The 17,349-nt window shown below is 45.4% G+C and overlaps 1 protein-coding gene across 2 annotated transcripts in view; it reads right to left on the bottom strand.

The window, feature by feature from the left end:
• RADX (RPA1 related single stranded DNA binding protein, X-linked) overlaps positions 1 to 17,349 on the bottom strand; it is a 252,126-nt gene that overhangs the window by 85,039 nt on the left and 149,738 nt on the right. For both annotated transcript variants that reach the window (XM_069212392.1, XM_069212393.1), the window contains exons 10-11: positions 16,820 to 17,028; positions 15,373 to 15,449 (exon numbers count right to left, since the gene is read on the bottom strand). In XM_069212392.1, coding sequence (XP_069068493.1) covers positions 15,373 to 15,449; positions 16,820 to 17,028 — 286 coding nt within the window. The remainder of the gene's footprint in view (positions 1 to 15,372; positions 15,450 to 16,819; positions 17,029 to 17,349) is intronic.

The raw sequence follows: 17,349 nt of genomic DNA, 5'->3' as shown, positions 1-17,349 counted from the left end.
CCTCCAATGTCAAAATCCTTCACATTTGCGGAACAGTTTTAAATTTTATATTTTACTTCTTTGTTTATGTACACTTTAATAATATTTTATTTTCTGAGCATTAGTGAACCCCCAGGGGTTCCTGGACGACAGGTTAAGAACCACTGCTCTATAGCAAAAGCAGGAGAGCCCTTAATGAAATAAGCTCTCACTGGTGGATTGTTTCTTGAAATGAGAAACTCAAAGCCATGTGTTCTGGCAGCTCCGACTCAGCATTTTATTCTTCTAACGATGGAAGGTTGAGTACAATTAAGCTGAAAGATGAGAATTTCGTAATTGATATGTTATACAGTGCATTGATTCACAACAGGTTCTCCTAGCAGAAGTCCAAAAGAAGATGGACAGGGTACCGAGATCTTTAATGTTAAAAGGCCACAGATTTGTAGACAGACTCTACTTTAAGCCATATGATCGGAAAAGAGCCTGAGTCAGAAAAGCAGGAAATTAGCTGGAAGTAAGCATCAAATGAGGAGGAAGAAAGTTCTCTATATTGGGGACAAAACTAGGGATCAGAGTTTCCTCCAGTTCAAGCAAGATGTATGATTGGGAACTGAAGGAGTGCTGGAAAGGTCTATCACAAGTGTCCAAAAAGAGGTCTACTCTAAAGAAAATCATGTTGTAACCTAAAAGGATATTAATAGTACTTTAAATATAATTATTTCAGACACTGGGATCCTTAAGGATACCTGGTGAGCACAGGAACTTATTGTGGAGACACGGCCAAGGGCAGTACGTATGTAATTGATTTTGCTATAGTTCTCTGGCCCAATGAAATAAATCCTACATTTTCTGCAGATTTACAGAAAGATTGGGGTCATTTTTTCTGACATCTGAAAAATGTCAAGGACACTCCTGGGAAGCTACAGCAGCTTTTGAATAGAATACACAATAGTAAACACTTACACGTGTAAGTGTGTACAACATAAATTCACGCACATGCACTGATTAGGAAAAGTGCATTTGCACATACAATTTTACTTTTTTATTCATGAAGAAAATATTCTTTACCATGGAGAAACCTCTTAACACAACCTTACCAGTTTTGAGGGTGTAGCCCTCCGTTTCCAAACTGGATAGGAACTTTTTGCTGTTCCTAAAAGGAGTACATTTTTAACTGTAACCAGCGAGGGAACATGCCGTGAGAAGGAACAGCCACAAGCTCACATTCGCTTGTGCTCACCACCTTACAATGTCATCATACTGATCCCTGCAATGTCCACTTTGTGCCCATGTGAGCAGCAGGGTCAGACCCACAAGAAATTATAGCTTTTTGGTTTAACTTTGTGTGTCAATACATTTGGGAATGTAAATTCATGTTTACGGAATTTCAAAGTTGAATTTACTCTTACAACTGAAGCCACATCAGTTCCTAAGTTGGACTTAGGTGATCATAGGGGTCTGTGAAATGCGTTCCACGTTTAAAAAAAGCTAATGATAAGAAGGGGAGACAGAAGATTGGGACCACTGGAAGGTGCAAAGGTAAAAAAGACTGATTCTTTGTATAAGAGAGTAACTAATGTGATTTTGAAGCTAGGAGAGGAGATGTTAGGTCTAGGGAGTTTGAGGATTGAAGAAAGGAATACTTTGTTAAGAGTGAAAAGGGGCAAGGTGAAGATACAACAGGGTCACAAAGAAGCAAATTTGACCAATGAGGTGAAGATGAAGGTCATGAAGAACTGGTTAAAGGAAGAATTCGTGGGTTGAATTCGAAAGGGGCAGGAGAATGAAGGTTAGATTATTAATATATGAATTTTACAGATGAGGAATTTCAACACCTACCACTTGGATTTGCTGGAGTGTAGCATGTACCACCTAAGAAATCACCGATCAATAAAGAAATGGTTGTGTTTAAATAGTACAACCTGCTCACCACAATTCTTGCACAAATAAGTTAACAGACTTCCACTCATTTTTCTTCTCCACACTACCAGAAAATCTTGAGAATTGGAGGACATCACAGTATGTTGGCACAGCACAGTATAATGCGATTGGACACTACCTTAAAAGCAGTACATAGAAAGCAGGAGCACAGTTCATTTGGTTTTTGTCTGTGACATGTATGCATGGGTGTTGAGTCACCAAAATGCGAGAAGTAGCATAACTGACTTCACACTTTTTTGATGTCACTTCATAATCATGGGCAACACCTGAACTTTGACACTGATGACAAAACAGGAAGTGACATAACTAAAGTTAAAAAATCTACAATAAATTAAACAGTAAGTGAATATTATAACCCAAAAGGTTGTTAAAGCAGATACAAGTCTATCTCGGCTATGAGCCATATATAAACTACAGCACTGCCATATGTCATGGATGCAGCTTTGCTATTTTATAGATGCAGCCATCTTCTACCCAGACAGTGATCATATTCTACAGTATATCAAATGGCAAGGGACAGCATCAAATGTCCACATGCAACGCCCGTGTCTAATCACAGGTCCAAGTGAAACCCTAAATACCTATATACAGCCGGAAATGCAAAGACAGCAATTATAGCAAGCTTCTGTAACGCTCACTGCAGATAAAGCATGCACAGCAAGAGTGAATAAAATAGGCATAAAAAGTCAAAATAAATATAAATTAATACAATAAGTTCCAAATGCAGCTGAAACAGATATATAAAACATAACTCTGTAAAAGGGTACCCCTTACATGAAATTCTACCTAATAAAGGCAATCTTTTCAGTTCACTCCAAAATAAAAATTATTACCACATTCCACTAAAGGGTTACGTCTATGTGGTATACTTCAGACCACATAAGTAAAAATTCCCTCATATAATGCCCCGATAAATGTGCGCCCCACTAGGTTTCATGCAGTAGTCTTGATATGCCTTAATATTCTTCCTTAACCCCTTCGCTGCCAGGCCTCTTCCCGCTCAGCTGCCAGGACTATTTTTGGCTACATGGGGCAGTTCGCGCTTAGGCCCTCATAACTTTTTGTCCACATAAGCTACCCACGCCAAATTTTATTCCTTTTTTCCCCAACATCCCAGGGATTCTAATGGTACCCAGAGTTTGCGGGTTCCCCCGGAGGAGACCAAGAAATTAGCCAAAATACAGCAAAAATGTTGTTAAAAAACAAAAAAAAAACAAATGGGAAAAAGGGCTGCTGAAGAAGGCTTGTGGTTTTTCCCCCTGAAAATGGCATCAACCAAGGGGTTGCAGTGATAAAATCACCATCTTCCCAGCATTCAGGAACAGGCAGAATTGAATCAGAAAATCACATTTTTCAACACAATTGTGGCATTTTACTAGGACATACCCCATTTTTACTATTTTTTGTGCTTTTAGCCTCCTTCCAGTTAGTGACAGAAATGGGTGTGAAACCAATGCTGGATCCTGGACATCTAAACATTTCTAAAAAGTAGACAAAATTCTGAATTCAGCAAGGGGTCATTTGTGTACAGTCTATAAGGTTTTCCTACAGAAAATAACAGCTGAAATAAAAAAATAAAATTGAAATTGAGGTAAACAAAACAGCCATTTTTCTCCATGTTTTACTCTGTACCTTTTTCCTGTGATGTCAGATTTTCGAAAGCAATATACTGTTACGTCTGCTGGACTCTTCAGGTTGCGGGATATATATGGCTTGTAGGTTCATCAAGAACTCTAGGTACCCAGAGCCAATAAAGGAGCTGCACCTTCCAATGGGTTTTCATTGTATACCGGGTATACAGCAATTCATTTGGTGACATTTAAAGAGTGAAAAATAGGTATCAAGGAAACCTTTGTATTTCTAAAATGTGCACAAGATAAGGTGTTGAGAAGCAGTGGTTATTTGAACATCTCTGAGGTCCGGGGTAGCCATACTAGTATGTGAATTACAGGGCATTTCTCAAACAGACGTCTTTTTTACACGCTGTCTTACATTTGGAAGGAAAAAATGTAGAGAAAGACAAGGGGCAATAACAATTGTTCTGCTATTCTGTGTTCCCCCAAGTCTCCTGATACAAATGGTACCTCACTTGTGTGGGTAGGCCTAATGCCCACGACAAGGACACATCATATTTTTACATTGAAATCGGACTTGTTTTTTGGGAAAGTGCCAAGCTGTGGATTTTGACCTCTAGCTCAGCCGGCACCCAGGGCAACCTACCAAACCTGTGCATTTTTTAAAACTAGACACCTAAGGGAATCCAAGGTGGGTGACTTGTGGGGCTCTCACCAGGTTCTGTTACCCAGAATCCTTTGCAAACCTCATAATTAGGCAAAAATACACTTTTTCCTCACGTTTCGGTGATAGAAAGTTCTGGAATCTGAGCGGAGCCACAAACTTCCGTCTACCCAGCGTTTCCCCAGGTCTCCCGATACAAATGGTACCTTACTTGTGTGGGTAGGCCTAGTGCCCGCGAAAGGAAATGCCCCAAAACACTATGTGGACACATCTAAATTATCAAATACAAAACTACCTATTTATGCTGGGGGGACACCTGCGTTTTTGGCACTGGGCTCAGCAGCCATATAGGAAAACCTACCAAACCCAAACATTTCTGAAAACTAGACACCCGAGGGAGTCCAGGGAGGTGTGACATGCATGGATCCCTGTAGGAAAGTGCCATCCTTCTTGGTATGTTACCCCCATGTTTACAAGTATGTCAGTATGTTTTTGCCTGTCTCACTGGGATGCTGCTAGCCAGGACCCCAGTGCTCATAGTTTGTGGCCTGAATTTGTATACCTGTGTAGTGCCTGACTGTGTCACTGAGGCTCTGCTAATCAGAACCTCAGTCCTCATGCTCTCACTGCTTTAAAATTGTCACTATATGCTAGTGACCACTTTTATCAATTTCAATTGGCATACTGGAACACCCTTATAATTCTCTAGTATATGGTACCTAGGTACCCAGGGTACTGTGGTTGCAGGAGATCCCTATGGGCTGCAGCATTTATTTTGCCACCCATAGGGAGCTCAGACAAACCTTTACACAGGACTGCCATTGCAGCCTGAGTGAAATAACGCACACGTTATTTCACAGCCATTTTCACTGCACTTAAGTAACTTATAAGTCACCTATATGTCTAACCTTCACTTGCTGAAGGTTAGGTGCAAAGTTACTAAGTGTGAGGGCACCCTTGCACTTGAGTTCAGGGCCATTTCGCCAGACATTTTGTGAGTGCGGGAACACCATTACACGCGTGCAAAACACATAGGTCAAAACCTATATATAGCTTCACAATGCTAACTCCGAATATGGCCATGTAACATGTCTAAGATCATGGAATTGTCCCCCATTCCAAATCTGGTATTGGGGAGCCAATTCCATGCATCCTGGGACCCCCTGTACTGCCAAACCAGCTCTCTGGGGTTTTCTCTGCAGCTACTGCCGCTGCCACCCCACAGACAGGGTTCTGCCCTCCTGGGGTCTGGGCAGCCCAGTCCCAGGAAGGCAGAACAAAGAATTTCCTCTGAGAGAGGGTGTTACACCCTCTCCCTTTGGAAATAGGTGTAAAAGGCTGGGGAGGGTAGCCTCTCTCAGCCTCTGGAAATGCTTTGAAGGGCACAGATGGTGCCCTCCCTGCATAAGCCAGTCTACACTGGTTAAGGGAACCCATGGTCCCTGCTCTGGCACGAAACTGGACAAAGGAAAGGGAAGTGACCACTCCCCTATCCATCACCACCCCAGGGGTGGTGCCCAGAACCCCTCCAGTGTGTCCCAGACCTCTGCCATCTTGTTTCCTGAGGTGTGAGGGCACTCTGGAGGCCTCTGAGTGGCCAGTGCCAGCAAGTGACATCAGAGACCCCTCCTGATAGGTGCTTACCTGACTAGGTGGCAAATCCTCCTCTGAGGGCTATTTAGGGTCTCTCCAGTGAGGTTTTCCTCAGATAACGACTTGCAAGAATCCTGCAGGGCTCCTCAGCACTTCTCTCTTCGACTTCTACCAAGGATCAACTGCTGACTGCTTCAGGATGCCGGCAAATCTGCAACAAAGTAGCCGGAAGACTACCAGCAACATTGTAGCGCCTAATCCTGCCGGCTTTCTCGACTGTTTCCTGGTGGTACATGCTCTGGGGGCTGCCTGCCTTCACCCTGAACTGGAAGCCACGAAGAAATCTCCCGTGGGTCGACGGAATCTTCCCCCTGCTTCAGCAGGCACCAAACTTCAGCATCACCGGTACTCTGGGTCGCCTCTCATCCGGACTAGCGTGGCCCCGGAACACAGCTGGTGAACCCAAGTGACCCAGACTGTCTAGTGGTCCAACTGTCCAAATTTGGAGGAGGTAAGTCCTTGCCTCCCCTCTCCAGACAGTAATCCTGTCCCCCGTGTTAACTGCAGCTACAAGGGCTTCTGTGCACATATCCAAGAAATCCTGCATGCACAGCCGAGCCTAGGTCCCCAGCACTCTGTCCTGCGATGCTCAGCTCCCTGAGTTGATCTCCGGTGTCGTGGGACCTCCCTTTGCAGTGTTGAGACGACCGCCGTGTTCAGTCTTCTTGAACCCGTGTTCAAGGACTTTTGCGGGTGCTTCCTTCTTGTGCTTGGGCTCTCTACGTTGCTGTGGACCCCCTCTGTCTCCTTTCCCAAGTGGGGACATCCTGGTCCTTCCTGGGCCCGGGCAGCACCCTTTTTCTCCAACCACGACTCTTGCAGCTAGCAAAGCTTGTTTGCGGTATTTTGCCAAGGAAACAACTCTGCAACTCCCAGCACGTCTTGGGACATCTTCTGCATGAATAAGAACTTCCTACCTCCTTTCGTTGTTGCAAAACCTGCAGTTTCTTCCAACCGGAGGCAGCCATTTTGCACCTTCATCCGGGGTTCAGTGGGCTCCTGCCCCACCGACACTTTAGCGACTCTTGGACTTGGTCCCCTTCCTTTGCAGGTCTTCAGGTCCAGGAATCAGTCTTCAGTGCTCTGCAGTCTGTTGTGGTCCTTGCAAAATCCTTTATCACGACTTTAGTGTGTTTCTGGGGATATAGTAGTACTTTACTCCTACTTTCCAGGGTCTTGGGGTGGGGTATCTTTTACACCCTTAGTGTTTTCTTACACTCCCAGCAACCCTCTACATACTACACTAACCTAGGGGTCCATTTGTGGTCCGCATTCCACTTTCTTAGTATATGGTTTGTGTTGCCCCTAAGCCTATTGCATCCTAATGTGTTCTATAGTGTTTGCACTTCTTTCTGACTGTTTTACTTACCTGATTTGGTTTGTTGTGTATATTTTGTGTAAGTTACTTACCTCCTAAGGGAGTATATCCTCTGAGATATTTTTGGCACATTGTCACTAAAATAAAGTACCTTTATTTTTTAATACCTATGAGTATTGTCTTTCTTATGACATAGTACCTATATGATAAAAGTGGTATTGCATGAGCTTTGCATGTCTCCTAGTTCAGCCTTGGCTGCTCTGCTATAGCTACCTCTGTCAGCCTAAGCTGCTAGAATACTGCTACACTCTACTAATAAGGGATAACTGGACACAAGGTGTAAGTACCATTGGTATCCACTATAAGCCAGGCCAGCCTCCTACAATCCCCCAGTGTTTTCTTACCCAGAATCATCAGCAAACCTAAAATTTAGCTGATTAAATAACATTTTTCCCACATTTCTGTGTGGGATCACCGCACTGGCACGAATTTCCTACCACCCAACGTTCCCCTCAGCCTCCCGGTAACAATGATACCTCACTTGTGTAGGTGGGCCAAGTGCCTGTGACAGGGAGAGCCAAAACCATGTCATAAATGAGGGGGGAACCAAAGCGGGTCCAAAAGAGAAGTTTGAAAAAAATGTTTTTAGGCTGACAAGTGGTGCAGAATTTTTATCGGTATAGATGCGACAGTGCTGGGTGGTAGGAATTTTGTGGATTCCTGCAGATTCTGGAAGGTTCCATCACAAAAATGTGGGAAAAATGTGTGACTACCAGCAAAGTCGGAGGTTTGCAGGGCATTGTGGGTAAGAAAATGGTGCGGGGTGCATGAGAAGCAGACCACCTTGGACTCACCCAGATGTTTAGTTTTCAGATATGTCTAGGTCTTGTAGATTTTTCTACATGGCAGCATCCCAAAGTCCAAAAAGTGCAGCCCTCACCATTCCAAGTGGGACGATTTTGAGACTTAGACAAGCTCTCATGGCCCAAATGTAAAATCAAAACCCAAAATAATCCTCTTGCTTGCCTTCAGATAAGATATTTTAGTGTGCGGTGGGAGAGCTGAAAGACCGTTACCCCCTTCAGTTGGGGTGGGGGCATAACCATGCCCATACTGGTTGGTAGCCACCACCCCATTGTTTTTTTTTTAATTCCCTGGCATCTAGTAGGCTTTCTACCCCCCCTTACCCGGGGAGTGGATCAGGGGTAATTACCCCATCTGCCCACCAGTGGGCAGAACAACTTTGTCCCCATTTATAGCCATACCCCCACCTTCTTGTTTGAAAAACAATCTTCCCTGGTCTCTGGTGGGCTTTCTGCCCCGCTTGGGGGCAGATGGGCCTTACAAAAATAGGCCGAACTGCCCCAAGGGGGGCAGAAATGGGCAACAGTAATGTGCCCCCATGGGGAGCGACCTTTGCCCAAGGATCTACCCCCAAACAAAACACACACACCAATCCATGGTGCCCAAAGTGGTTTCTGCCGCCCTGGGGGCAGATCGGCCTAATAAAAATAGGCAGATCTGCCCCCAAGGGGGGCAGAAATGGCCTAAAGATAATTTGCCCCTTAGGGGAGCGACCCTTGCCTAAGGGGTCGCTCCCCCACCTGTAAAAAATAAAACAAAAACAAACAAAAAAAAGATCCCTGGCGTCTAGAGGGTCCTGCCCTACCAGGGGCAGATCAGCCTTATAACAATAGGCCGATCTCCCCCTGGGGGGGGAGGGTCCCTTGCCAAAGGGGTCGCTCCCCTTCATTGTTTATTTACACAAACACAAAATCCCTGGTGTCTAGTGGTCATTTCTGCAGCCCGTTCACTTCACGGGGGAAGTGGGGCCAGGGGTGAAAAGGGAAGTGATTCCCCTTCCATCCCTGCCCATGGGAGGGGGGTGCGAGGCCCTCGGGGGGAGCACTAGCGCTTCCCCCAAGGGTCCATTCCTGGACGAGATGGTTACGTCCCTGGCACCTGAGCGCCACAGCAGCGGATGTAGCCACCCTGTCCAGGGCACCCGAGGGGTTAATGGAGGTTCCCTCCCTTCTTAGTTCCGACAATCAGGAGTGACTGGTATGTTTTGTTCTATGGAGCTTTTGGGCGTCAGATGTGTCTGGGAGGAAGTATGGGGTGGGGGGAGTTGGGAGGTAAGGGAATTGTTACGTTTCAGTTTATGTTGAAGTTTCCTGTAACAATTTTATCATCCACATTTGAACACTGAACTTGGATCCTCACAGTTCACCCTGTGCCGCCGTTCCCCTCACCAATTCCACTCCAACTAGACAAATTAGATGTACTTGCTCGCCAGTCACCTGCCAGGACCCCTCTGACCTGCCATGACTGTTTTCACAATAATCACCTCGAAGGTAAATGGCCACCTGGGCTGCATTTGTAGTCCTCCAAAATGCAAAAAGACACTGCGTCCCTCCATATTTATGCTCCAAGAAACTCCCCTTTTAGGCACCAGATGCCCTTTTCTGGGCTGTTACGTATATGATAGTCCAGAGTATCCAGCGAGGTGGCCATACTCCTGCATAGAAGTTTCCCCTTTGTAGTGATCTCTATGAGCCTAGATCCCAGAGGTAGATATGTGGGATCAAGGGCATGTTGGAAGGCACGAATTATAACCGCCTCAGTATGTACGTCCCACCCCATACACTGCAAATGGACCTGAAAGTCTGCAAATGGTTCATTTTAGGTTTCCTCAGGGAATCACCATTATTGGGGGTGACTTAAATGTGGTCCCCGACACCTGTTGGGAGTCCATCACCATCCCAATGGTACACCGCAAGGAAACCTCAAAATCCTTGACTGCGCTGATGTCCTCCTCGGGACTGTGCAACATATGAAGGATCTGCATCCCCTTGAAAAGAGCTTTACGCACACCTCTGCTGTGCATAAGACCCTTCCCGGATCGATCTGTTTCTGCTTCCCACAACTGAGGCCCTTCACGCCATAGGAGTAACCATCCTCCCATGAGGCATCTTTGATCACTCACCTGATAATCTACACTTAGGGACTGCCACAGCCACCAGATGTCCCAATTGGCACCTTAATACATTTCACCTCTCTAACCCCCAATACATTGAGGCTTTAGAGTCTGAAATCAAATCGTACTTCGAGACTAACCAATGCTGTATCTTCAGCCGGTATGCTGTGAACCGCAGGCAAAGCCGTAATTAGAGGTGTGGCCAAATCACTTCTGCACCAAGCAGAAAAACAGAAACAAACCCCGATTGGTGACTTAGAGATACCGATCTTTTGACTGGAGAAGCAATGCACCCTTAATCCTCTCCCTACTCTACAAAGGCAGCTCAACCTCGTCAGAACCACCTCATATCACCTGGCATTAGAAGAAGCTCGACAGTCCTGGCGAGCCTCAATGCAACATGTGTACGAACACGGTGACAAATCTAGTAGGTTACTTTACCGGCTGACCACAAGACACATGACCTCGAGATTGGTCCCGGAGATTGTAGATCACATGGTTGTGCGGAGATGCATTGCCTCCTACACAGCTGCAACCTCTGCTGATTACGACCGTAATTTGTATGCTTTGGGCTCTCTGCTCCCCTTAGCTTGGTCTAACCCCATATTGCCTGATGTTCCGCTCCCATCCCTACATCCCTCGTAAAGGGAAGATCTTGACTCTCTTTTTATGCTGGAAGTTGATCAGCTATGCCCTGACAGAATTAAATGAGGGTAAGGCACTGGGCCTGGACGGCTACCCGACTGAATACTACTGCAGGTTTTGCAAGCTATTGGCGCCTCAATTGCTGGACCTTTACCTGGAAGCAGCAACTAATGATGTGTTTCCTAAAGGCCTAGATTTTGCAACCATCATGGTTGTACAAAATGCATAATGCCCTCCTGATCACTGAGCCTTGTACATGCTGGACCAGTGTGGCTTTATACCAGGGCACAGTACCCGTCACTGTCTAAGGCTCCTCCATCTTGCGGTGGCGCATAAGTTCAAACTACCTAGCACTTGTGCCCTACATCCCAGATGCAGCAATGCAATGCATTCCTGGAGGGCATTCACGGTGCATTGGCAGCCCAACAGAGATCGTTCCAGGCTCTCGCCTCCTCTCTGATGGCATCCACTGTCCCTGTTCCCACCGTCCCCCCCCTCCAACTGTCACTTCCCAGTCCCAATCTACTCAACCCCAGCCCATCCCATGCACACATACAGACAAGCATGCTCACAAAAAATCACACAAGAGTGGCACAGACAAACAAAGGCAGCACACTTCAGGCCACAAGCACTAACACAAACAACAGAAAGTTGCGCACACAACAGCATCCACTGCCTCCACTGTCTCCCCCTCCTCCTCCTCCCTTACTCACTGTCACATCCGCACTCACACCTGCAAGCAGCACACACACCTCACTTGCAGACACCTCCACAACATCCATCCACGCGTCCCGTGTCCTCTCCCACCCCGTCTTCCCTCCTCCTAAGAGACACAAACGCATGCACTCAGACTCCCAACAGCCATCCACCTCACATCAGCACACTGCTCATGCACCTGCACCCAAGTCCAGCAGACAAACACCTCCAACAACCACTCCCTCAACCTCCACTTCCATCCCTCGTCCCGCACCACCATCCCTAAGAAGCTTTTCCCTGCCCAACTTGACCTCTTTCCCCACCTCCACTCTCCGTGCTGCCCGTAAGAGCAGGGTCAGAATGATCCAGCACAGCATCTCAGCCAAACAGTCCACGGGGACAGTGGAGGCACCTCCTAGTCGTGGAGGCAAGAAAGGGAAGGATCCCACTCTACCACCCAAGAGAGGGAAAGACCCTACTCCACCACCCAAGAATGGGAAGGTTCCCACTCCACCAACTAAGAGAGGCAAGAGGCCCCCTCCAACAGCAGTGGGCAAGGAGCCCTCACCTCCAGCAGAGGCTGGCAGGGTTTCCCCTCCAACTGCAGTGGGCAAGGAGCCCTCACCTCCAGCAGAGGCTGGCAGAGTTTCCCCACCAACAGCAGTGGGCAAGGAGCCCTCGCCTCCAGCTGGGACACAGCAGCCCTCACCTCCAGCTGTAGGAAGGCATGTAGGCCACACTCCAGGGACTGGTGTACAAGGAGCCCCCTCCAGAACCAGTGGGCAAGTTCCCCACCTCAGAGACTGTGACCTTGCAGCCCCCAGCAAAGACAAATGAACATGGAGCCCCCCTCCAGAACCAGTGGGCAAGTTCCCCACTTCAGCTGAGGTGCCCCCAGACCCCCTTCCCCCTGAGGTGCCTGGCCAGTTCGAACGTGGCAACCCTGCGCAGTGTAGTGCAGATTTCGTCAGGGAACAAGTTGGGGCTTGGACTGTGTCCTGTGGCCATGTGGGCCTTTTGTACTTTGGACTGGCCATTGGCCCTTTCTGAACATTTACTCATATTTGGACAATATGGTGGCTGTTGGCATCAAATTACACTATCAGTTCTGGCTAAATGTTGTTCTTGCATTATTATGACGGGTGTCCTGTGAGACTGGTTTTCCGCTGCAGCTGGTTGTGTGTATGGTGTGTGTTGTGTGTGCGTCACTCTCCTTTTGCTCCCTCCCTCCCTTGTGTGCTAGGCGGCTGTACTCATCGTCGTCGTCTTCATCGGCATTGGTGTTCCAGGTGGAGCATGGCGTAGAGGAGCACTGGGAAGATATGAAGTTCCAGTTCCATGTCTGCAGTGATCTTTTCTGTCTCTGATGGTGAGTCTTTCGTTTTCTGTGTTCTGTTTCCACCAGGCTTTTGATGGCGTTGGTAACGCCCTGGAAATTGTGGCGGTTTGTTATGTCATAATATGGTGGGCTGTACGTTGTCTTCCGCCTGGCTGTTGATGGCTGCCGCCGTGGTCAGTGGTGTTAACACCCTGGCCGTTGGTGTGGTACATTGGCTGTCTATGGGAGGTATCACCGCCATGGTCATAATTTGGCGGTAATTACCGCCAGCCTATTGGCGGTGTTACCGCCACTTTAACAGGCACCGCCATTGTCATAATTACCACCATAGTCTCCTGAACACCATCAAGATACATATTCATCTCATTAGATTACTGTGCCACTTAGATAGTCAAGAAATTATTTTTGAAAATAAAAAAGGACAGTCGTCCTTATAAATGCCTTAGAACCTCTGGGTCGCCCTGTTTGAGCTTAAGCATTCTTTTTGTGTATTACCTAAGGCATGCATCCCTGAACACAACACAATCAAGGCAGTAAGCACACGAATCAGCCTTTATCAAAGTAATCAGCAAGCCTCTAACAGATCAAATGTGAATCTTGTTTACCACCAACCACATACTATGCCAATAATCATCCTTTCAGTCAGTATTTTGTTGTAGTGTGCTCTGAAAGTTAGCATGGCACAGAAGCCATTCCAATTAGCAATCCTGTGCAGTCTCTCTTCCTGGTCAACAGACACTGTCCCTCAATAACTGATGGACAATACACACTCTGTCAATGATTTCAAGTTAGCAGCACCATCTAAGAAGAAGCATGCTGCAATAATTACCCGCAGAAGAAAAGAGTACTGATTCACTCACACTGCACAGATGTCCCTCTTTATGATCCAGTACCCCTCAAGTAAAATTACCCCAACTTTCCAATAGCTAAAGGTTTTCCCCGCAGTGACCCTGATATAAAAATAATAATAATAAATCTCTCTCCTATCACAATGAGAGGAGACATCATCTTTGCAGCCCAGCACCCAAGACATTGTTTTCACCCCTCACTCTTTATTCCTGCTTCCCAGGCCATCATTACACCACCACCAGTCCTTCCACACCCCCACACCACAGAAGAACAGCAGTATCTACCTGTCAGACAGACAGGCATAAATTTAGACTTCGTTCATTGCTGCTAATGTGCAAAGCCTCATTGTCCTGGAAACATGTATTCGGTGCTGAGCAACCACCTAAGGAATGTGCTACACAGAACACTCTGGCCCTTATTTAGAGTGTGACAGACAGGATACTCTGTCAAAATGTGGCAAATGTTCTTTCTGTCTGCCTGCTTTCAGTGCCTTAGACAGTGATGCACTTGGCAGACAGCAAATGGGACGATACAGTACCCTGTTTTCCAAACTCTAAAAGAGACCCTAAATGTTCAATGTTGCACATCTTCTGATTTTATACAAATGATTATTAATTTAGCAAATTATTGTCAAACAGGTATAAATCCAGCTATTATTAACCAGTTTTCACTGTTTGAACAAACTGCACATTGGGGGTCAACAGTGACAGTGTCGGGCCCTGATACATTTGGATCGATTAAAAGCAACATTGGTGACCACTGGACTCTCTCACAGTGACTAAGGAAATCTGATATTGATGATTCTCCATTCCAGTGGACTAAGGATTTCTTAAAAGGTAGGACTCAGTTAGTTCAACCTTGCGCTTTTACCTTCAGTACTATGCCATGTCACTGGAGCAGGCTTTCAACACTTGTTGATGCTCCTCTTCAACATTTAAATGAGAGTTTTGGCCCAGCAGCTGAATGGACTGGGGTTTCCAACATCTTCTATGGCAACAAAACCCAAGTATTTTTGTATATTGGAAAAAGTATACTTGGGAGAAATTTCACCTGGGGGATCTGGACTGCGTGAGGTGGTGGAGGAATATAAGCTGCAACCATCAAAATCTGAGATCATTTAACTCAAAATGCCATCTTCAGCTATTACAGATCCCTATGGCTCAGTTCCATGGAGACCGACCCAGGCCTTCTATGATGGTGAGATATGGTTGGTATATTAGTGGACTCAAATTTACGGCACAGACCTCAACAGTTTTAAAATGGTGCTTCTTTTCACCTTAGATCTTTTCAGAGAATCCATCTTTTCCTCATCTTCTCACACAAAGAATGGACATTAAATGCCTTTACCAGGAAATACTTTGGAAAGGCCCCAGCACATTCAAAATGCTGCAGTGAGATTGCAGACTTGGCTTAGAAGTTTTACTTAGTACAATAATATCAAATAAATCAACTCGGTGTTCACAATGAGGAAGAGGTTTCTTTGTAGGCATTTGTGCAGTGTGCACAGGATTTTCCATTCTGCTAGCCCACACCTTCTTTGTGACATGATGCCACTTTATTATCCATGGCACAAATTGCATAGTTGTGAACCCTGGGGACCCATAAATGACATCCAGTGAAATATATCTCATATCTAATTAAACCGTCCATAAAATATTCGTTGACTATTGACAAAAATAATCATATTTTAAATGAACAAAGAAAAGGAAATACAGTGCTCGAAACAATGCTTAATACCTGGCTCACTAAACTGGGACACATCTTCAATGCTTTCTTTATCAAAAGGCCTTTCTTTCGAAGAGACAGGGTTATCACTGGAAAAAAACAAATACATAAAGTGTAAGCATGACTGGTTGAATACTTGTGTATTTGTTTTTGTATTGGATTTTCTATTGTCATGTACGGCTTTTATTAGAACACATAAAAGTGACTAGGAGGTGCGATAAATCCCATCCCATGAACTACATAAAAATGTAGGGAAGTAATGTTCCCTACATAGTCATCCAAAAACCTAGTCAGCTTACAAGTTTACTTCCCAAAATGAAATCCAAAGACCATAAAGTAATGAAGAAAAGTATGAGGCAAAGAGAACAAGAGATATAAAAAGTAGAAATTGTTTGAAATAAACAGATAAACAATACACTACACAATCCCAAACATGCATACACATTAAAAATAACCAATACCCAAAGGGAATCAATGAAACCCAAAACCAGTGGGCACACAAGAAGAAGAAAATGAGTTACGTACCTGTAACTACAGTTCTCCGGTATTGGTATCTTTTATAGATTGGTACGCCTCACCTGGACCACTGATTACCAATGCTCCATAGGTCTCAGTGGTCTTGGCGTGGTGCAGAGATGGTGATATGGAGAGTGCTGGTTGTTACCCATCCGATGTCAAAGGGTATTGTTGTACAAATACGGCTTTAATAACCAAGGTTTTATCCATTATTATTGCGTCTGTCAGCCTAAGAGCCTTACACAGTGACTATACACATGTAAGGTTCTAGATTTTGGCAGCGGCCCTCTCAAGACCCTTCTCCATGGATGAATGCCTTGGAGACTGGCAGGCGGATTCATAATTCAAATGCGGAAGTGGGAGCTGGCAGTAGGTGGAACACATTTTTAACAGAGGACAAGGACCCACAAAATCACTGAGTGTGCAAAAGAGTGCACAAGCTGAAGTCTCTAGAGGTTTGGGGGTGCTTAGCTCCCAAGAGATTCTGAAGAAAACCTGATGCAATATCCCAATACGTCAGGGCTTGGGCCAGAGGCCAGGAGTACTTTTGCAGCAGAAAACTTAATAAGTAGCTATGTGAAAATTGAGTATATTTCGTCAACAAATCCAGCCCACAAAGCAAGCCGCTCCTCTTCAGCCTAATGGGGCTTTCCCCTTGACTAGAAACAAGCAAAAGAAAGTCGCCCAATAGCGATAAGAAAATAACATTTAACACACATTTCTGCAAAGAAAAATAGAGCTGAAGTTTGTACCCAAATCACTTTTCTTCAGAAAAAAATTATCTTAATCACATTTGAAAGTGCGAAAATAGCATTTCCGTAAGCTCTAAACATAGTGTGCTCTTATTCAAAGGGTATGCTTAAAAACGTCAAACAATTCAAAGAAAGAATAAAAACATATCATGTGCTGAATAAAATGACAACTGAGTAGGAAACAGACTCACTGCTGAGCGTTTGAATCACGCCGAGTCTTTTTTCTCTTGCTCGGATTCCGAAGGCCTTGTTCTTGAGAACTTTCCGGGGCGCTAAGTGCAAGCCTGTCTCTTTCATCCTGACCCCGTCTGGCTTCTCCTTGGATGCGAGCTTTCGACAGAACGCTGGGACTTCCTCCAGATTCTGCAGTCTCATACGGAGTAGACGAGAGTTCCCCTTCCTGCAAGAACCATTATTTTACAGTCACATCCATTACTCCGAAAGTACTCCTGGTGAAATACCTGAGAAAGGTACATCATGTACGGAAATCGGAAGAATCGAGGGCGACATAATAAGACGGATAAATAAACTTGAATTCTGCTAAAGAATATCATCTCTTTGGAACTGTGGCACTTCAGTATTTTAAGAAAAAATTCTTTAAAATGCTAATATATCTGCGGCGCACATGTGAAACTAAAAAACGCGATACTTACACCTGTACATCTGCCAATGTACAGCATGACAGCACAAAGGAAATTCCCATCAGTAAAGTCATACTTTT

The sequence above is a fragment of the Pleurodeles waltl genome, chromosome 2_1 (genome assembly GCF_031143425.1).
Source record: "Pleurodeles waltl isolate 20211129_DDA chromosome 2_1, aPleWal1.hap1.20221129, whole genome shotgun sequence".
NCBI lineage: Eukaryota > Metazoa > Chordata > Amphibia > Caudata > Salamandridae > Pleurodeles > Pleurodeles waltl.
The sequence above is the reverse complement of the archived record's forward strand: the minus strand, read 5'-3'. Positions and strand labels throughout refer to the sequence as shown.